Genomic DNA, 22568 nt, shown 5'->3' on the forward strand with positions numbered 1-22568 from the left:
AGGTAAGCCGCCATGACCTTGGTGAACACTCGTGGTGCTGTCGCCAGGCCAAAAGGTAACGCCCGGAACTGGAAGTGATCGTTGCGGATTGCAAACCTGTTGATGGCGTAAAAGAATAGGGACATGCAGGTAAGCGTCCTGTATGTCCAATGACACCAGTAATCTCCAGGTTCCAGCGCCAGAATGATGGATCGTAGGGTCTTCATCTGAAACAGTGGCACCCGCAAGGACTTGTTGAGGGTCTTGAGGTTGAGAATCGGACGGTACGACCCATTGGGTTTCTGCACCAAAAATAGATTGGAATAGAAACCCTGGCCCCTCTGGGAGAATGGTACAGGACTATAACTCCAGCCTGGAGCATAGTGTGCAAAACCTTCCGCAGTTCCAAGGCTTTGTTCCGGTCCAATGGAAGACCTGTGGTGAAGAATCGGGATGGGGGCCTGTACTGAAAGGAGAGGGCATATCCGTGAGAAACCACCTCGTGAACCCAATTGTCTGTCGTGGTTATTGACCAACACTGGGCGAACTGCAGCAGGCGGCCTCCCACTTTGGGATCCCCCAAAGGGAGGCCCGGACCGTCAGGCCGCAGGTTTGTCATCTGACTTAGGGGCCGGACGTCTGGTACTCCAGGCCTGTTTCCTGGGCTTGGCCGATTTCTTGGGCCCAGCCTGTTGGGGAAATGACTGTGATTTAGGCCTACCCTGGGCCCTGTAAGGCCGAAAGGACGACGTACCCGAACTTGAAGGGACCGCAGCAGACGGGCGACAAGCAGATTCGGCTCCCGCCAGCGTGGCTACAATTTTGTCCAGATCCGGACCAAATAGGACTTATCCATTAAAAAGGCAAAGCTTCTAAGCCCTTTTTGGAATCAGCATCCGCCTTCCAAGATCGCAACCATAAGGTGCGACGAGCACCAACAGCTGCCGAAGAAATCCGAGATGTGAGGATACTGATAGCCAAGGCCGCTTCATTGATGTAAGTGGCCGAATCCCGGAGATTGCCTACCAACTCGGCCTGTTCAGCCGAACAGTCGGAATCCAGAGACGCCTCCAAACTATCAGCCCAGCGCTCCATAGCTCTGGCTACCCAACATACGGCCATAGCCGGTCTGGATGCCCCCCCCGCGAGAGAATAAATGGACTTTAGGCAGATCTCCACCTTGCGGTCCATAGCATCCTTCAAGGAGGACATGGAGGAATGGGCAACGAGGCACTTCGGACTAGGCGTGTCACATGAGAATCCACTTAGGGAGGGGATTCCCACTTAGAAAAATAATTGTCCGCAAACGTATAAGCCACAGCTAAGCGCCTCTGAGGCTGATACCGTTTACCAGGGTGTTTCCACGCCTCCTCTAAATGGTCTACTAACTGACCCGAAAGAGGAAACACTGTGGAGTCACCCCCTTAATATCCTTAAAAAGGGCATATTTGGACTTGGACACCGGAGGATCATCATCCTCAATAACTAAAGCCGTGCGGACTGCCCTAATAAGACCAGGAATATAAACCTTGGACTTAGCGTCCAACTCTTTAGTACGGAGAGGTTCTTGGTCAGACAGATCAAGAATCGGACGTCACATCATCATCCTCATAAGGAGCAGACAGAGACGCCACAGGCCGCTTATGTGGCCGCAACACAGACTCCACTTGTAACACGTCCGACAAAAGCTGTACCGAATTTGTCAGTGAATTAACCCACGCAGGCTTCTGTGAAACCTGGGGAGGAGAAATAGGGAGACTGTGGGGTACCATCAGTTGTCTCGGGAACCCCTGCATGGGTGACGACACCACTGACTGCTGGGACAATCCCATCTGGGAGAACGCAGGTGACGGAGCCAACTGGCCCACTAGGGTTGTAAGCGCTTTAGCGAAACAAGCCCAGGGAGGTTCCTGTACCGGAGTCGTGACAGTAATTGGCCACGCCAATAAATAACACTGCCGACATTACTCCTCCGCGTTACCCTCCCCCTCCGCTATTGGTACATTGCACTTAGGGCCTGATTCAGACCCGCTCGCTAGCGCTGAGCGCTCGCAAGCGGGTCGATGGTGCCCTAGTGCGCATGCGCACGACGGAGGGAGCTCCGTCGTTTGAATGTGCGAGACCCGGGGAGCAACGGGGAAGCCGTCGCGCCAGGTCTCGCACCAAAGGGGGCGTGCTGTCGATGTTGATTGACAGCACGCCCCCTTTGGTGGGCGTGCCGGGGGCGTGGCTGCCAGATGGAGCGTTCCCATGGGAACGCCTACCGTCTGGGTCCGGCCCCACTGACATCACTAGTGATGTCAGTGGGAGTGATTTTGGCTCTGATGGAGCCAAAATCACTCCAGGGCTTGCGGTCACAGAGACCCTACCGCAGGGTCTCGTCGCAAGCCCGATGGTCGCGATGGTCTTGACCATCGCGACCATCATCATGGACGCTCGCATAAGCTGTGGGTGGTAACCCACAGCTATGCGAGCGTCCAAGAGGCCGCTCCAAGTTTAGGTAGGAGGGCCCTGATTCAGAGCGAGCGCTCTGGTCAGAGCGTCCGGCTCTGAATCAGGCCCTTAGTACACATAAGCTGGAGAGGAAATTCACTCTCAGACATGATGGTAAGTATGTGACCCCTCTCACTGATACTTGTTAGTATAGTGGGAGAACCACCCTGCAATCACCGTACCACAAGGGCTTTAGCAGAGGAAGAGCAGGGACAGTAAAATGGCTGACAGTAGAAAGTGAAAGTACAGGCAGCAGACGCTACCAGAAGTCACATACAATGCAGAAGAAATTAATCCCTGCACTATCAGCGCTGATCCTCAACTACACCGACACAGAGCCTGGTAGGACACAGCGCTGCGTACACAGACCTGTTTCAACGGAGGAGAGGTATGCCGGGGGATCCAGACTGCGATGCTACCGTCAGCAGTAACAGCAACCATACAAAGGTGGCCACCGAGGAGCAGAAAGGAGGCTGGCCTGGGGGAGGAGCGCTTCCACAGGGACAATCGGCAGCGCAGAGAGGGCTGTGTGCAGCGGGGGAGGCGCCGGCTGTGCACAGGGAAGGCGCGCTCCCCTGGGATGCAATTAACCCCTGGGACGCCGCAGCGCTTGCCGCTCAGCTGCGGTCCGCTGTCCCAGGGGGGTAGTGGAAGCGCAGGTTAGTTACCTGGCTCCACACTGCAGCCAGTCCCCAGGTAGCCCCCTGCCTGGGGACTTTGGATCATGTGCTCAGCAGGGACCCACCGCGGGACCCCGCTGCTTACCTGCTGCCCCTTGAATCCGGCCATGGTCAGAAACATCTGGGGTCACCGCTAGCCGGTACTACCAGCGTTCTGGTACTGGCGGGGTGTAGGGGAGACAGCATGGACGTCAGCAGTGACTGTCCATGCTGAACTCCCAGATGTGCAGCCACAGCTGCCTTGAAGAAAACTTCAGGGGCTATTCTTAGCCCCCCTCTAAGCATGTGCTCCGACTCCGAGCCGGGCACCAACGAAACTGAGATGCCTTGGCTCGGGGGCGGGGTATAGGAGGGGGACCCTAGTGCATCCCGGGAGGCTGAAAACTTAACTCTATGGTGCCCGATGCCTGACGTCATCACCTATACCCCAAGGTATCCTGTGGATACCCTATGGACCCTGATGTAGAAAAAAATTATTTGGGACAGCGGTTGTGGTAACTGCTGTCCACATGAGTTATATCCCCAGCAGTTTGTAGAATTCTTTCACGTTTGTGTTAGACTTCTCCGGGGAAGCCTGACACTGCGTATGCGCAGTGTCCGTTTTCCCCGCTGGCCGATCTTTCTCCTGTTTGTAAGCCTCTGTAAGCTTAAAGCAGTTTACACCAGCTTTTTGGAGTTTGGTACATAGGGCTGATATCGTAGTCCTCATTGATAATTATGAGGACTGTGATTGGTATGCAGTCGGGATGCCGACAGTCTAAATGCCGACCGCCGGCATCCCGGCTGTATAATCCCGGCAAGGGTCTAATGACAGGCGTCAAAATCCTGACGCCTATCATTTTACCTAAGCCGGGAGCCCGACGCCCGGCATCCTGACCGAAGGTAAGCCGGGCGCGGACAGCCACGGGGGTGGAGGGTTAGGGGCTCCCGGGAGGGACCTAGGGTTAGGCAGCCCCCCGGGAGGGTTAGGCTAGAGGAACGGCGGGTTAGGGTTAGGCACCCCTGGGGGAGAGGTTAGGGTTAGGCACCCCCTGGGAGGCTTAGGCAGCGGGGAAGGGGGGGGATAGATTTAGGCACTTAGAGGGGAGTTAGGGTTAGGCACTTGGAGGGGAAGTTAGGGTTAGGCACCCCTAAGGGAGGGTTAGGGTTAGGGGTGGGGGGTTAGGTTAGAGGTACTTACCTTTTAGAGCAGTCGGGATCTTCACCCCTGCCCAGGGCCGGATTACTAATGGGGCGGGTGGAGCTGCAGCTCCAAGCCCACTATGAAAATAGGCCCACAGTATCCCGGCAGTGCACTGCAGACAGTGCTGACAGGAAAAAAAAATCCCTGTTTACAGTGCCTGCACTGTACTGAATCCGACAGCACGCTGTCTGCACTGCAGTGTGTGAGAGTCCGTACAGTACACCCTAAACACGGGCAGATGATTCACCTCCCTCCCATGCCAACATCGGCAGTCTGAAGCTCCGCCCCCAGACAGCCTAAAGCTCCGCCCCTAGCCACCCAACTATCCTTCTTGCAGTCAATGCTCCGCCCCCTTGCTCCCGTAGCTCCGCCCCCAGGTCCTGCTTAAGCAACCCAGCCTGTGTCCCCTGGTTCACTAGAAGCTAGAGTACCCGCTGAAGCCCTGCCTTTTCACCCCCCCCCACCCACCAGCCATTCCTGGAAACTGGCTTGACAACTGGGAGCTGGCCCTGAAAATTATGAGATTATCGTGGAGCGCAGAGGCTGAGCTGACTTGCACAGGATGAAAGATAGTTGTCACCAGCTGAAAACAGCATGCACAACCAGGTCAGTTCAATGTCTGCCACCTATAATGTATTGTATGTGTTTATTTATGTATGTATATGTGTGTGAGTGTATCTATGTATGTATACATGGGCAGTGGCGTAACTAGGGTATTTGGAGCCCAGGGCAAATTTGAAAACGGAACCCTCCCCACCCATCCCCCTCCCCCCCGAGGCGCGCGTTGAAAAATGGACGTGGTCACTGAAAAATGGGGCGTGTCAACATGACACACACCCCTTTCTTGTCACTGGGAACATTTCTCTCCATTTGCACCTTAATGCAGTGCCCCTTATACAGTCCCCACCCTATGCAGTGCCCCTAGTAGTGGTCCCCCTTATGCAGGTCCCCAGTAGTGGTCCCCCATATGCAGTGCCCCCTGTAGTGGTCCCCATTATGCAGCCCCCCATTAGTTCCCCCTATACAGTGCCCCCAGTAGTGATCCCTCATATGCAGGCCCCCAGTAGTGATCCCCCATATACAGTGCCCCTTATACAGTGCCCCCAGTAGTTGTCCCCCTTATGCAGTGCCCCCTGTAGTGGTTCTCCCTTTTCAGTGCCCAATGTAGTGGACCCCCCTGTGCAGTGCCCCCTGTAGTGAGCCCCTTATATAGTGCCCCCAGTAGTAGTCCCTCCTATACAGTGCCCTTTATATAGTTCCCCCAGTAGGAGTCCCCCTTGATGCAGTACCCCTGTAGTATCCCCCCAGTAGTGCCCCCAGTAGTAGTCCCCTTCTTTGTAATAGAGCGCGCCCCCCCCCCGAAATACACACTAAAATGAAACAAAAGAAAAATTCTTACCTGTATCCATGCTCCTGCCGCCGTCGTCCGCACGTCCATCCTCCCGGGCCGGGCCGCTCCGCATTATGGGAGAGACATCATGACATCATGACGTTTCTCCCATTACCACTGCAGGAGCCGGACGGAAGCCCAGCTCTTGAAGTGGGCGCGCAGCAGTCAATGAGAGTCTATCTGACTCTCATTGGCTGCTGATTCACACACACATCGCTTCCGCTCGGCAGTGATGTGTGTGCAGCAGCAGCAGCCAATGAGAGTCTGTCTGACTCTCATTGGCTGCTGATTAACATACACATCACCGCCAGTGCTGGCGGCGATGTGTGTGTTATGCACAGTCTGAGCCCGCCTGAGCCCGCCTGCCACCCACCTCCTGGCGCTATTGGGCAAGCGCTCAGGGGGAGGGAAGGGGCTCAGCTGTGCAGCACAGGACCGGCGCTGGAAGCCTAGCGCCGGTCCTGTGTAAATGTGTAGCGCTGACCGCACTCACTGCGGTCGGCACTACACTGGCTAACTAGGGCGGGCCGGTACCGTGGCCGGTGGCGCCCCCCCCCCGCGCCGCCGGTCCCATGGCACCCAGGGCACGCATCCCGCTCACCCTGCCCTAGTTACGCCACTGCGCATGGGTATATATGTGTACATGTATGTACAGTATATACTGTATGTATAAATGTATGTGTACATATTATAAATACATATATATATATATATGGGGCTGCTGCCAGGGCTGCCAAGAGTCGGCCAGTGTGAAGGGAGTGTGCTCTAATAGCAGTAGGCCATGCCCCATTAAGATAAATAAAATAAAAAAACATTGTTGGCACTGCGTGTTGGGGGCGCTGTGAGCCCCTTAGCACAGCGCATATCTGCTCACAGGATGTTGGCCCAACCCCACAGGCAGAGGAGACTACTGCTGCGGCAAGCAATCCCCCTTTGCAGCCCAGCACACAGCAGCATGTGCTGGGCTGCTCAGCAGACAGGAAGGAGGGGGGCGGTGTCGTACCCGGGTACCTGCCCCCTTTCCCCGCCCTTGGCGCCCCCGGCTGCTACATCACCTTCAGGCAGCTATGTTGACCTCCTGCTCTGGCTCTGCTTCACTAAAGCAGTGTATATCTGTGTTGACACACTGGCTGCGATGCACACAGTATGGAGCAGTGGTGTTTCTAGAGAGGAGGGGGCCCGTGTGCAGTCTCCGACACGGGCCCCCTCCTCTCGTCTGGTGGCCAGCTTCGCAATGAGCGGTGCGCGCCCAGAGCCGCACTTATAGACTCTGGGCACTAGAGTGTGCCCAGTCTATAGCGCATACACAGTTCACCGGGAAAATGGCTGCGGCGGCCATTTTCCAGTCGTTTTTACAGGCATGGACACCAGAGCCGACGTGGGACTCCGGAGAGGTTAGTTTTATGGGTGCAGGGTGTGCGGTGCGGCCCACACACCCTGCCCCCATTATAGATACTTCCCTGGTATGGAGGGAGGTAGGAGTGAAGGATGGGGGAGATAGGAGGATGCAGGGCTGTGCTGTATTATAGATATAGGGCCTGATTCATGGTCAGATGCAGATGAGGGATCCCACACAGTTTTTCGATCAGAAAACTGCAGATGCACAGGATCCATTCTGCACATGTGCAGAACAGGTTCTGCGATATCACTCACAGATCCCCCAAGGGATCTGATTTACATGCTGCGGCATTTGGGAAGGTGGACTGTGGGCATGTCGGTCACTGTAACACTCTCTACTTTATATATATTTTTTGTATGTATTGTATACCTTGACAAAGGGGAGTCACGGCCCCGAAACGTTGGATTTATATGAATACATATCGTTGACTACTACAAACCCGGAGTTCCGCTGTTTTTCTTATTGTATGCTACAGTTTCACGGAGGGCACCCGGGTCCAGTGTCCCATTTGGTGGAGTGCCGGGCTATTCGTTCAGTATATATACAGTATATATATATATATATATATATATATATATATATATATATTATAGAATTCCTCTGTCTCTCACACAAGGACATCTAATAAAAAAGATCACATAACTGCTCCTGCAGGTAATAGTATAATTGATTTTGAATTTCTTCTCAGAGTGCGGATGTACAAAAGTATTCCCCATCTCCAAATATGCATCCGTGACACCTCACACACCCTTTCTTGTATGATAGAAAATTTGTATTTTCCACCACCTTCCAGAGAGAGAGATTTTTATGGGCCACCACATCACCAATATTTTGATGACGTCCGCAGCAAGGTAACAACCTCAAATCTACCAGGTTGTTATCCTGCTACAGACGCTGAAAAAGTTAACCATTGTCACCATGGTCCATCATTGCCATTATTTTTTTAAAACAACAGCTAAATAGACAGTTAATTTATTAATTTACTGCGGTGGTTAGGAATATGGGATGGACACTTATAGAAGTATGCCAATGTCAGTGAACAATTTAGATATTTTTTCTTGTTAATCTAAACTATTGTAGCAGTCCAGGAAAGGTAGACCACACAGTTCACACTCTTCACAATTTTTTTTTCTTGTTATAGTTCCAGTATTAAGTGGGTGAAGGTAAATGCCACCTATGCCCTCCATGGAGATAGTCACATACACTGTGTAGACCACATCCACACACTATGCATGCCCCCACATCATTAGTCCCACTGCTACAGCTCTTGTCACACTCCCCTGCAGCAGCACACAATAGGCCCTTCATAAATTTCAGCTCCAGGCCCATGTGGACCTTAATCTGGCACTGCCCCTGCCGGGCTTCTGCTGTCAGGATTTGAACCGCCGGCCAGGCGGTAAATCATACTGATTCCCTGTGATCTGCAGTGCTAATTAGCACTCTGCCAGAGATTTCTGTAAAATCTCCTACATTAGGCTATTTGTACATAGCAACAATTCATAAAATTATGCAGAAACTGCAGTTTCTACATAATTTTATGGAAAAAAAAACTTGATAAATAGGCCCCTATATCATCCAATCAGACTATGTCTAGCAGAGTTTAGAAAACTACAGTAAATGTGTATAGGTTGCTATGAGCTAATTATAAAACAGCATAAACAGTATACTGTATAAACATTAAACAATTGTGGGACACCATCTGTGAGTGTTGATGAAGTGACAGCATTCTGTAGGGTTTGTCAGATTTCAAATGAAAAAATAAAAAATGATTTGGAGCAGTGTGAATAGAAGACAGCATTCCTCACTGAAAATGTGAAAAACAGATAAGTAAATTAAGAATGGTAAGTAAAAAAGCCTCCAAGAAAAACTTCAAAACCTTGTGAAGTATAATAATAGCACAGATAAGGCATACACCTTACCATCACAGTGCCAGTGTTAATAATAAACGCATTGGAGGAGAGGAGCACAGCAGTCACCTGTTAGAATGACTCCACTACCAATTGAAATATTAACCTGCTCAAGTGCTTAGGATGTTAAATACACAGCACCAAACACATTAACACAATTTCAAAGCGAATGCTAAAAACTTACATTGCACAATGTGTGAGATTAGGAGTGCAGCGCTGCTTTCATTACATGTCAGCTTGCCTTGTGCCAAATCTTGTTTCACTTGAAGCGCAAAGAGGTACCTGCAGAAACAGGAGAGCGGTGAACATTACTAGGGGAGTGCTACATCCGGATCCCAGCAGATACTAACAGTAATGTGATACCTGTAACATACTCTAATATCTCTAACTGGCATCCTGGAGACACTGACAAATATACACATAAGTGGCTGAAGCCTTTTGGCCTTTCAGAACCTCTGAGAAATTAAAATACGTTGCAGGGGAGGAGGACAGGATAGAGGATATAGAAATATAATTTTCTGAAACTGGATACAAACCATTTAGGATTTTTATTCTATTTCTGCTTTTATAAGAAATCATAAGCAAAATATTATACATCTAGTATGTATTATTCATAGTAATAGTCTACAAACAGTGAGATTGCCAGCAGAATGGAAGCAACACACAACAGATACATTACAGAGTGCTCACTCACACTCATACAGGCTGTCGAAGCTGGATTATTGGCTGAGACAAGATCAGTTTAAAATTGAATCGCAGCGACACCATCTTGCGACTGGCCGCAAGATTCCATCTTGGAAATGAGATCGCAAGATGCCATTTTGCGAATGGCCGCCTAAGCGTCATTTTAGATAAACACACTTTAGTACATGTGGCGATATTACTATTAGCATCATGCGACTGCCTCTGTGACCATCGCCATAAATTACGGCGATTCACCAAAAGCCCATTTCATGACTTTACGTAGTTTGGGTGCTCTGGATAAAGTGTATATTATTATAATTCCCCTAAAGGATATATTTCAGAAATGGATTTACAGTATGTCAAAATTGGATTGCATTAGCTGAACAGAGCAAATGGCCACGTGACAACTAGCTTGTGTAGACAAGCTTCCTGGACATAACGTCTGCTCTCACTCCAGGTGGCCCTGCTCGAATACAGCAAGAGGGTCGTTTGTAGTGCCTTACATTAGCAGGCTTCCTGCAATAAAACACCTTCAAAGCCAAGAGTGTTATCTGAGGTTTGAGTCTTGTAGCTGTGCTAATTTGCATTTACACAAGAACCTGGGACAACAAAGGATTGTACTTTTGAGCCTGGGAAGGGTGGGGGCTGCTGAGAGAGGGGGGCGTGTGGAACTATAAGGCTCAGCATTCCACACTGCTAGGTGTTCACTTAGTTTAAGTGAGATTTAAGTGCACCATTTCTCATACACACATTAATACGCACAATTGCGCTGGTAACTAATCACATATTAGCGAAGGCATAAGATCCTGTATGAAAACGCTGTTTATTAGCTTCATGCGCACGCATCTGCCCCAAGTTAACTAGCGTCTTTACATCACACCCCGCATACTTACACATTACATATTCACATAAAAGGTTTAATAAGCTTTCAAGTATAAGATTTAAGTATGCACATTTACTATAATTGCTATGAAATAAAGGTTATTTCGAAACTAAGGTTTTATACGTGATAAGTAAGCCATGTTTGGAATTGTACTGATGCATACTCTCTCAACAGTATTCCGGTACCATCGGTGTGGAGATCGCATCATGCATTCTCAACTTATGGACCGCAGAGACTTAAAGCAACAAAATGTACATAATATGAACAACTGTTAGGATGTTTGCATGAGGCAGGAAACCAGAGACCCCCAGTTGTTAGAGGCTGGGTTGTGTCTATTTGAATCAACCTGTTAAATGGCTTGTAACATATGCCCCCTCCGTTACGACCAATGGTATTAGCAACAAACTTCTCTATTGTGTTGTTTATTTCTGGGGGGGATAAATATGCTCTGACCCTGGGTTCCTAGTCTTTGTGCTGAATGCTGATGGACGATGGGTTTCTTGCTGATGCCTAACATCTGGACCAGAGAGCGCTGCGTATGTATAATTGTACTTGGGTCTGTATAATCTCTTTGCGCTAAGATTATATGAGGATCATAGCGTGTAACTGCTGTACTTTACTTGAATAATACTTTGTGCTTTGGAACCACATGTTCTAAGTCTGGAGTCTTTATTTACTAGATGACTGCGTACGCAAATTAGCGTCATCCTTAAGAGGTTTATAGGAAGAATATTAGAAGGTATAGGAAGGGGTATATAGAGGTTCAAAGGCAGTATCCTTAAGGCTTAACAAGGTTGCCATAAGCATTAAATGTACTACAACAGCAGTCTATTTTGCCAATGAAACACATTGTGAATTATGCGTCAATATATGCAAGAAATACAAACCACCATGTTCTGCTTAAAAATGCAGATTTGCTTACACAAAGATAGCTGCCCACATCTTTGTTAATTAATATTTTGTCTATATAAATTATGGCTAGCTACATTACACCATTCTCTTCTCCAGCAGCTGCATGTTCTTCACTGCCAAAACTGCATGTACAAAAACACTATTAACCATTGTGCAAAGAACTGCAAGACTGGTGTAACAAAGTAACAACAGACATGGTGGTTATTATAGTGGACAGGGTAAGAGAACTTTCTTTTTTAACTGACTGAACTCACAAATAGCTATGCTAGAAACAAATATAACTCCTTCAGTGCTAAGGACTACTAAGGTGCGTACACACGGGACGATTTGCTCCTTGAACAAAATTGTCCCGTGTGTCCCCGGCAGGGGTGTGCTCAGTGTCATTAATGACACTGAGCAGAAACGCTGAACGAAATCAAGAACGATTTCGTTCAGTGCCGGCCACCCTCCCTCATCCCCGAACATGTTCAACCTGACATTATCGTCATGTTGGATGGGACTTTCGGGCGATGAACGAAAACTACCAACTACAAACGGGAGCGCGCATTGGTAGTTTTCGTTCATCGTTTTGGCCCTGAAACTGGACAATTTATTTGACGACTGAACGATGACTACATCATTATCGTTCTGTCGTCCAAAAAAATCGGTACGCACCTTAAGAATTGTTATCCTCATATACTTCTAAAGTGCTGCCTTTTAAATTGTTAAATCCTTTATTCCCTATTTTATATAAGACAACCTATGTATAAAAAGGGGCTCCATTTCCTTATGACAAATCCTGGATGCTATTTCTGAACACAAAAATATGTTACATGCTACTGATGATGAAAACCACTAGCCCAAAGCATTTTTGAAAAATTAAGAGTTATGGTAAGAACCACTCTTGTTAACTGTATTTCTTCAAAGTCCATAGGGTCCACAGGGATTACCATGGGGTGTAGTTGGTTGGAGTGAGTCATGTACCAAACAGTTAGCTTTAGCTCCCCGGATGCACTGTCCCTCCATATATATATATATATATATATATATATATATATATATATATATATATATATATATATATATATATATATACACACACACACATACATACATATACACATACACACATATATACACACGCCACCCCCAGCCACAGGCAGCCAGTTTTGTAAACAAGCCCAAGGCAGGAGTAGGAGAGAGGAGAAGGTAGAACATTACTCTCAAGAAACACACTCACAAAAGATGAGGGAATCCGTAACAGAGAAAAATACCCAATGAAGCCAGGTTGCCCTGTGAACACTATGAAAGAAATAAGAGTCAACAAGGGTAAGTTCTTACCATAACTCTTAATTTGTTCTTCAGGGTCCATAGAGGATCCACAGGGATTACCATGGGGACATCTTAAAGCAGTTTCCCCTAAGGGTGCGGACGCTCCTGAGCAGAAAAGAGAATCCTGCGCCCAAAGGAAGCATCCTGAGGCAAAAGTCTCAAAGGCAAAAAACCTAAGGAAGGTGTGGATGGAACCAAACGCTCTTCAATCAAAATGAAAACCCCCAGGATACCACTTATGGAGGGTAACCAATCCAGGTACAGAGGACAGCTCTGTCCTAGAAAAGAAATAAAAAGCAAGCACCCAGAAAACCCTAAAACCATAAGGTCATAACCTCTGGGTGAGCACCCTTAAAAATAAGAGTGCGAAGCTCTGTGACATATGCGGACTGAGGAAGGCTTCCTCGTCCCAAGCATCATCCTGACCACAGAGCTAAAGAAACTTTTGGTTTTAAGAGAGACAACTCAAGAGCCACACCGTCAAAGAAAGACGAGGAAAGTCCGAGTGCAGGCAAGGACACTGTGCTAACCTGTCCGACCACAGAGGAAGTGGAAAAGGAGTGTCTATGGAGAGACTTCATATATCGGTGAACCCGTGGTGCCTGGGCCAGGCTGGAGCTATCAGTATCACTGTGCCATCTTCCTGCTTGAATTTCCAGAGAACCCTTGGGAGGAGGGAAATCGGAAGAAAAAGGTATGCGAGATTGAAATTCCATCACACTACCAGAGCATCCATGAAAGCTGCTGAGGGGTCTCTGTCCTGGATCCATACTTGGGGACCTTGTGGTTGTGATGTGAGGCCAGGAGGTCTACGTCTGGTAGGCACCATTTGTCCACCAGTGGGTGAAAGACATCCGGGTGAAGAGCCAATTTCCCTGCGCGTACATCCTGATGACTTAGGAAATCAGTTTCCCAGCTGAAGACTCCGGGGATGAATACTGCAGAGATTGCAGGGAGAAAACATTCGGCCCACATTAGGATGTGTGTTACCTCCAGCATTGCTGCCCGACTTTGCGTGCCTCCCTGATAGTTGAGGTAGGCAACTGTATTCGCATTGTCGGACTGGATTTGGACCGGCCTGCCCTATAGAAGGTGTCGTGCCAAAGTGAGCGCTCTTTACACAACTCGAAGCTCCAGGATATTTATAGGCAGGTAACTTTCCCGAGTTGTCCATCTTCCCTGAAAGGTATGATGACCTGTCACTGCGCCCTATCTACGAAGGATAGCATCCGTAGTGAGAAGTTCCCAATTTGGAACCCAGAAGCAGCGACCCTCGTCCAGTTGGGACTTCTGTAGCCACCATGAGAGGGAAAGCCAAACCTCCGGAGAGAGGAGGATCATATGGAACCAGATGATACTGTCCATTCCACCAGGAGAGAATCAATTGTTGAAGGAGCCTGGAGTGGTTCCTCATCCTCTATATTCAAAAAACTGATTTAATCGCCCTTACTAGAGAAGGAACATCCAACTACCGAATGATGGTCCTCCTCACCCGAGGTGGACCCTGGAGGAGAACCCTGTGCATCATCTGCCTCCTCAGAGGATGTGTCAGAATTTGAAAGCTGGGCAGACTGAAATAATACAGGCCGTCTATGGGTTTTGGTGGCTAATGGTCTGTCCCCCAGTAACATATCTTGCTGAAAGGTAGCAGACGTATGCGCCATATCCTGAGCTGGGTGAGCATAAGCATTCAACCAGGAATGATGCATAGGGGGTACCAACCTAGCAGGCTGTAACTGCTGTGGGTACCCCATAGTGGGACAAAGCGTGGGAGCTGACAAGTGATCCACTAAATTCGTCATAATCTGTGCAAAGGAGGACACCCAAGGTGGCTCCTGCTCAAGATACTGGCAAATTAAGCTGGTGAGGAGGTACATGACAATTAGCACACTGACCATCCTGCACAATATCCAGAGAGGACAAGCCTACTGAACAGGTTATGCATGTAAGCAGCACTTGCCTTTGGAAGACATAGTAATACCAGTAAGCAGCACACAATACAGTGTATAGCTTATAATGCAATGTGACACCCTTCACAAATACAAGTAAATGTGAAGTACAAACAAACCCCTACACACCTGGTAGTGATGGATTGAGAAAGAGCAGCAGGGATAGATATAACGGACAGTCAGAAAGTTAAAGGCAGTATGTCACCACAGCAGGGCTAGCACAAGTCACATACAATGCATATAAATATACTTGCAATGGTCACTGAATCAACTACTCAAGCAACACTAGGCTGGTAGGATTTGAGTGCTGTATAACCCGACTCCAGGGAGACAGCACCTGATCTCTTGAGACCTACAGCTTCAGAAAAGCCCTGATTAAAAGCATCTGAGCGTCTCATTAGGGAGGAAGGTGTAGGAGGAGCAGCTCAGATGTTGGAAGACTCAGCTGAGAAATCACATTCTGAGCTGGGGAAGGGGCTGTCAGGGGAGAGCTTACTTCCCCACTGCTGTATTAAGCCCCTGGGTCTACTGGCTTAACAAAGGCCCCAGACACCAGATTTTACTGCCCTGGTGGTGTAGTGGGGGAGCGGACGCACCAGTCGCCCCAAAACAGCGGCATCCAGCTGGTTTCAACAGCCGGAGGTAAGGACTAAATAACGAGATTCCCCGCAAGCAGAGAATCGCCTTACCCGACATTCCCGTTATACGGCCGCAGTCCAGGGTCTCCCAGGCAAGCCCTAGCCAATCTCTGCTGGTGCCGGCCGTAATCACTGGACCTGCGGCACCGGCGGGGGTAGTAGGAGCAGTCACGCAAGTGTCCATTAGGACGCTCAGTGCGACTTGCTCAGAAACAAAGTAAAAACTTGAAAACATAAAATAAAAGCTTGGGGCTGTCTAACACAGTGCTACTGCTTCTGCCAGCACCAAACTGGCTGCCTGTGGGCGGGGTATATATGGAGGAGGGCCCATGTATCCTGGGAGCTAAAGCTTTAACAGTTTGGTGCACGGCTCACTCCAACCAACTACACCCCATGGTAATCCCTGTGGATCCCCTATGGACCCTGAAGAAGAAACAACAGAATGAATTCAGAGGTGTAAAGAACAATCTCTTCACAGAGATTGGAATAAAATATCTGCAAATGAACTAAATTTAGAGCTGCTCCCCCCTCCCAAGAATTAATGACAGTGAAAATGATTATTTGTGCTCTGGTAAAACAGTTCAAATCAATAACCTAGTGACTAGCACTGGCTGTCTGACATGCACCATATTTATCAGTGCATTTCATATGTAACAAGCTGTTATACTGTAACTAGCAGCTTCCAGCACTGTGCTATTCTCACCCAGACAAAGGCTCATTGATTTACACTTTTATTTACAGGAACTGACATCTCTCTCCATAGCGGTATTATACCTGCATGATAGAATTATAGTAGATACTGAAATACTGCCCATCATATTCTAACTGAAAGTTACTAGATCATAGGAATAATTAAAAATGCCTAGACAACATGAATCTTGCAAAGCTACATTACATTAAAACGGACTGCATTTAAGCTGTACCTCACCTTTCCTTTTTAAAACAGGAAATGTTTAATAGGGGATTCTTGCAATACAAGGGAACCACTTGAAAACTGGTAAAGCACGGCATAGCTAAGCTGCAGGTAGCTATAAAAATATTCTTTTGGGACATTAAACTGTGAACACAACTGAGTAAAGGACTTGAGAGAACTTCCATCATATTAGCTAACCCAGACTGATCACTGCCCGCCACTTCCAGACAGTTTCAGCTTGCAATGGCCCAATCACTCCCCATAAAGGGCCATCAAGGTCCAACCCCTTTATTCCTAATAATTTACCTACCAGGTTCCAGATCTTATCAGCCTAATGCAGAAAGGGAAGACTAAATCCCGTCTCCCTGCCACACAACGGAGCCTATTGCATTCCTGGCACCTGTTACTTACAGGGGAGAGGAGGCTCATTTGCTACCTATACAGAATTCATCGCATTTTGCGACTGTTGCCCAATCAGAATAGGAAACAAAATTAAAGTTTTTTTCTGGATGCATTTTGTCATTATGTTTTCATTTCACTCTGAATAAGGCCCATAATCCTAAGAATTTAAGAACCAAGTGTAGTAACTACAACCTATATTAGGTTTGTAATAACACCTTCCAGAGAATTATTTCGATGTACCCTTGAACTCCCGGACAAACGATCTGGTGCATACACACTGTGTATTCTAATAAACGACCAAATGATATATCTTGCATCGTTTGGTGGTTACATAGTTAACTATATAATGTAACCATATCGCCTGATCGTCCGGTAGTTCGTACACAGGTCACGATCGGAGGGGAATCTTTAAAGAGATTGAAAGATCTTCCTGCATGGAGATGGAGAAGATGCGACGAACATCGTCATGGAAGCGTGCATAGTGCGTACACACTTGCTTTGAATGATTTGTCGTTCCGATGTGTCGGAATTGGCCAAATCATTCAAAATATCATCATCTAGTGCGTAGGGGCCGTAAGTGTATGTACCTGATGCTCCATGATGGGCAGTCACTTCTGCTCTGTTACAAATAGAAGACCTTGGGTATATGATACTATTAATTTTAAAATAGGTACAGCATCAGTTAGTTATAATTCCAAGTGATGAGGCTTTATTTTCAGGCACAAATTGCGACATCAGCTGAATAAATCAGGCCGTGTGTGTGCAGGTATGCAGTTTTAAGTAGGCCGAATATAAATGCAAAACGGACTGCGCTGGCCACACATCAGACCAACTTTCCTCGAACCAACCAACTGACCAACCGTCCAACTTGTCTGTCCAACTAAAACGCTTCCCCACACATCTAACCAACTTTTCATCCAACCAGGCAACCTGCCAATTTTTTCAACAGACCAGCCAACATCTGTCCAACTTGTGATGTCACAGAAGTAGGCGGAGACTGCCTGCCTACTTCTGCATGCTTTGAATATATTGAACACACACACACACACACACACACACACATACACACATATATATATATATATACACACACATATACGTCTGTGTGTTTAAAAATATATATATATATATATGGAATTGGTATGAAATACCGTCGGCCGCATGGTTCGATTCCTGTCAGCGGCAGCCCGACAGAAGCAGAGTGCGACGCAGCGGAAGCCCGACAGCGCTGGAAATCCCGATCGTGGATAGGTAAGTATCCACTAACCTAACCCCCCTAACCCTAACCCTCCTTAGGGGTGCCTAACCCTAACTTCCCCCCCAAGTGCCTAACCCTAATCCCCGCTCTAAGTGCCTAACCCTAACCACCCCCTTCCCCGCTGCCTAAACCTAAGTCCCCCGGGGGGTGCCTAACCCTAAGTCCCCCCCGGGGGTGCCTAACCCTAACCCTTCCTCCCCCTAGCCTAACTCTAACCCTCCTGGGGGGGGGGTGCCTAATCCTAAGTCCCCCCCCGGGAGCCCTAAACCTAACCCTCCCCCCCGCGGCTGTCCGCTCGCGGCGCCCGGCATCACTACGATCGTGATGCCGGCCGCCGGTCTCCCGGCGTCGGGGAAATGCGGGCGTCTACATCTCGACGCCCGGCATTTCACCCTTGCCGGGATAAGACAGTCGGGAAGTCGGCTGCCGGTATTTAGGCAGTCGGCTTCCCGATTGCCTCCCATATATATACACACAAAAAAAGTGTGTGTGTGTTGTGTGTTGTGTGTGTGTGTGTGTCACTGGATAGTGCCAAATGAGGGGATGAGAGTTGGGATGGATCGGCGGGTACGGAGCCATGATGGTCGGGGGGAGGGTGGCCAGATGCAGTAGAAGTCAGATGGTCATAAAATATATAGGGGCCCATTTATCATTCAAGATTTGCGCTGTATTCCCTGAAAACCGTTTTCGGGGGATAGCCGCAAATATTAAGTATTGTCCGATATCTGTTGCTGTCCCTCCATTTCCGTCTGCAACGCAACCCCCATTAGATTCTATGGGGGATGCAATGCTGACAGATTTATTAAGTTCCGGATTGCGAAACATTCCGAAACCTTGATGCGCGCAGCATGAGCCTTCTGAAGATGGCGTAAGCAACTGTAGCCTATGGTCTACACATCACAAATCTGTCTGGAAGAGGGTTCCATAGGAAACATCCCTTGGCAATGGCCGCAGCGCATGCGTGGTCTGCAGACCACACATGCGCAGGATCCAAGCACAGGAGTGAAGTGACTGCTGTCTCTGCAGGTGGAACTTCATACAGCCAGGCAGTATGATTGCATCCTGCAATGCGATCATGGGCGCTAATATGGTGCCCAGATCGCATTGTAAATGCGATCATTACTAAATGGGCTACACACACACACACACACACACACACACACACACACACACGTATATGATCCATAGGGATGTAATTATGAGACCGGCGGTCCCAATTCCAACTGCGGAATCCCGGCAAGAGATTTAACATAGGCGTCGAAATTCCGACGCCTATGTTAATCCAGACGCCGGACCGATCGCCCTCCTGCCGGTTAAGTACAACACTTAGCCCGGGGATGGGGGGGTTAGGTTTAGGAACCACCGGGGGGACTTAAGGTGCCTACACACTAGGCGATGTGGTCACGATCCGATATCGTGTCCGATTTCCCTTGAACTTTCCCCGGCACTCCAGGACACGAAGTGCAGCAAAAGCGTGTGTGGGGGCCTTTACATGTTATCGTGCAGCCTCTAGATACATATGTAGCTCAAAACTACATGTCACAAGATCTATCGTGCAAAAATCTAAAGATTTGTCGATCTTTAGATCGTGCAGTATAGCAAACAGATGCTTGCACGGATCAGGGATATCCGTGATGCATGTATCTGTCTGTAAAAGAATAAAACACAGATGCACGGACGGGAACAGTGAGACCCGTCTGTGCTGCTGTTTAAAAAAATTAAGACCTGTGTAAAAAAAAAAACGGCGTGACTGCTCCCACAAAAGAGCAACCAGCCCCTGGGCTTTAGTGACCTAGTGCTGGTTGCGCAAGATACTGTGGACAAACGACGTAGGGGTACCCCGTAATCTGTGCAACCAGCACTGGGCTCTGATCCGGTCCTGGTTCTGGAAATACAGGGGGGAAAATGAGTAGAGTCCCCTTGTATTATCTGTCTTTATTTTCTGTCTTTATCCACACATACTGTCATGTGCTCGCATGTTTATTTACCTTTTTGAATGCAGTTTTGTTCACCAGCACAGATTCATGGTGCGGTGTAGCATAACAGCATTCAAGTATGTAATCGTTTTGCTTTGTAGATGCACTTATCGATTAGGCCCTCTACTTTGTAACTTTTAAACTTATCTCTTGTCTTTTAACTGATACATTGGTGTCTCGTAGGTGCTTTTCTTTTTCTTCCCTGTTGCCAAGACGACCAGCCGCGTTCTCGCGCCAGTGTCCCGGTTGCCTAGGCACCAGGGTCACGCAGCGCGACCACGTCATCAGTGCGGGACTCCGGCGACGTCACGTGGGGTCCCGTGCGGCGTCCGGGCTCAGGCACTTCGGCGGGCTTCTCTTGGGATATAAGGTAAGGACTTTCTAGCTTCTTGTACTCTTTTTACCTTGACAAAGGGGCGCATATAGCCCCGAAACGTTGGTATTGGCATTGTGAAGGATCACAATTAAATTTTAGCTGACAGACTCCTAGTGCCGCTTTTTTCCTTGGTGTATATATGTATATATATATATATATATATATATATATATATATACACACACACACACACACATACACATGTTTATATACATGTATATAGTTATATACACATATATGTGTATACCTGTATACACATATATACGTATTCATACACATATACATGTATGTATTCCTGCATACACATATATGTGTATATATAAGCATATATGTATACACACAATGACAATTTGGAGGGGGATCGCGGGGTGTGGTGGTCCCGAGGGGTGGAGGGGGGTCTCGATCGCGGGCTACAGTGATCCCGGAGGGGGGTCTCGATCGTGGTGTGCTGTGGTCCATGGGGGGGAAAGGGGAGGGGGTAAGCAGTGATCGCGGGTGTGCAGTAGTCCTGGGGGGAGGGAGTAAACTTCCATGATCGCCGTTGTGCGGTAGTCCTGGGGAGGGGGAGGGAGAAAGCAGACGCGATCGCGGGTGTGCGGTAGGCCAAGGGTGAGAGGGAGGATGGTGCAATCGCGGGTGTGTGGTAGTCCCGGGGAGGGAGGGGGGGTGCCGCGATCGCAGGGTCCGGTGCGCGGGGGGGGAGGGGGCGGTGATCGCAATCGCGGGGGTGAAACTAGTGTGGCAGACAAAGATAGGTACCTGACTGAAGTTCAACAGCAGCGCTGCAGGACAGATCCAGCTGCAGCACCGATGAGTCACTGCTGCTGACAGGGATCCCAAGCTGGAAGGTACACGGTGGAGAAGTAGGCGGACACTACCGGCCAGTGTCCGCCTACTTATCGTTCAGTTGGGGGGAGAGTTCCCCCTACACTAGAACGATAGTTGGTGAAAATCAAACATGTTTGATTTTCTCCAACTAGTTGGAACGACCGTTTTTGGCCGTTTTTTAGCGTGTGGGAGCAAACGGCTGACTATCGTTTGCTCCCACACACTAGACGATTATCATTCCAACCAGCCAACTAGTTGGCTGGTTGGAACGATATCGTTCTGGTGTGTGGGGGCCTTTACATGTTATTGTGCAGCCTCTAGATACATATGTAGCTCAAAACTACAGCGCAAAGATACAGCTGCATTAAGATACACTCAGAGCATACATGTAGCTGTACAATAGTACCTAAAAGAAGAAAAAAAAACTAAAAACAAACCAAAAACTCTGGAACATTTAAAAGCATTCTAAATAAAATAAAAAACTTAGACCCTTTTCTACCTTCTTATTCTACTACTAAATTCATAAGGAATCTTTTTTCACCATTCTTCAATTCACATGGATTTCAATTAAAAAAATCATAACCTGACAAGAACGAAAGGGTAAAAAAACATGGTCAGCCAATCAGAGCAGGTGATGCATAATAATTTTGAAACTGGCTGGGCAAACAAGGTAGAGGGCAAACAGCCCATGAGTCCATAAGAAATTCCAAAATAAAACTTTTAGTGTAGAACATTTATTGACTTACTGATAACCAACCTAGGGCCTCACTAACACCTCGATGAAGAACGCTAGAACACAACTGTTGCACTCAAATAGCTAATATGACATAGTAATAAAGAGAGACTGGGCACATTTACAAATTAGTCACATAGTTAACAAGTATTGAGGCAAAATGTGCGGCACGACTGGTGTGTCATATTTATGATTACAACTGTGATTTTCTTTTCTTTCAGAAAGTGACACACTGCTCTCCACAGCAAGGTCTGGTCATCATCACTACCGTCATATATTTAGCACCAATATTTTAGACAATGTCGTCTTGTGCTTCTGTATTTCACTAGGTATCGCATACAGATAACACCTTCAAAGTCTCTGGCATTTAAACTTGGTCCACACTGGAGGGCACAACTATAAAGTATCCCACAAAAAATAACTTGCCTTTAAATCAAGCCTTAATGCCTTGTGTTGTTTTAATAAGGCTTACATGTCATGATCAAACATTTAAAAACAAGTAACAAAAACAATGACCCGCCCTTAAGTGGACAGATTTGTGCTGCTACATTACATGTTGCCAGAATTGCTGAAACATTACATAGAGCAGTGAAAGACTCGGCCAGCTGAACATGTTCTCATAATTCATAACCTGCCAAACCAACAATACAGTAAGCCAAACGGCAGGGTTTAAA

At 47.9% G+C, this 22568-nt stretch overlaps 1 protein-coding gene across 2 annotated transcripts in view; it reads right to left on the reverse strand.

Moving 5' to 3' along the window:
* FARP1 (FERM, ARH/RhoGEF and pleckstrin domain protein 1) overlaps positions 1-22568 on the reverse strand; it is a 223484-nt gene that overhangs the window by 62943 nt on the left and 137973 nt on the right. For both annotated transcript variants that reach the window (XM_088458803.1, XM_088458801.1), the window contains exon 6: positions 9216-9313. In XM_088458803.1, the coding sequence (XP_088314929.1) occupies positions 9216-9313 (98 nt within the window). The remainder of the gene's footprint in view (positions 1-9215; positions 9314-22568) is intronic.

Source organism: Taudactylus pleione, unplaced genomic scaffold (assembly GCF_031769625.1).
Source record: "Taudactylus pleione unplaced genomic scaffold, aTauple2 ptg000041l, whole genome shotgun sequence".
Lineage (NCBI taxonomy): Eukaryota > Metazoa > Chordata > Amphibia > Anura > Myobatrachidae > Taudactylus > Taudactylus pleione.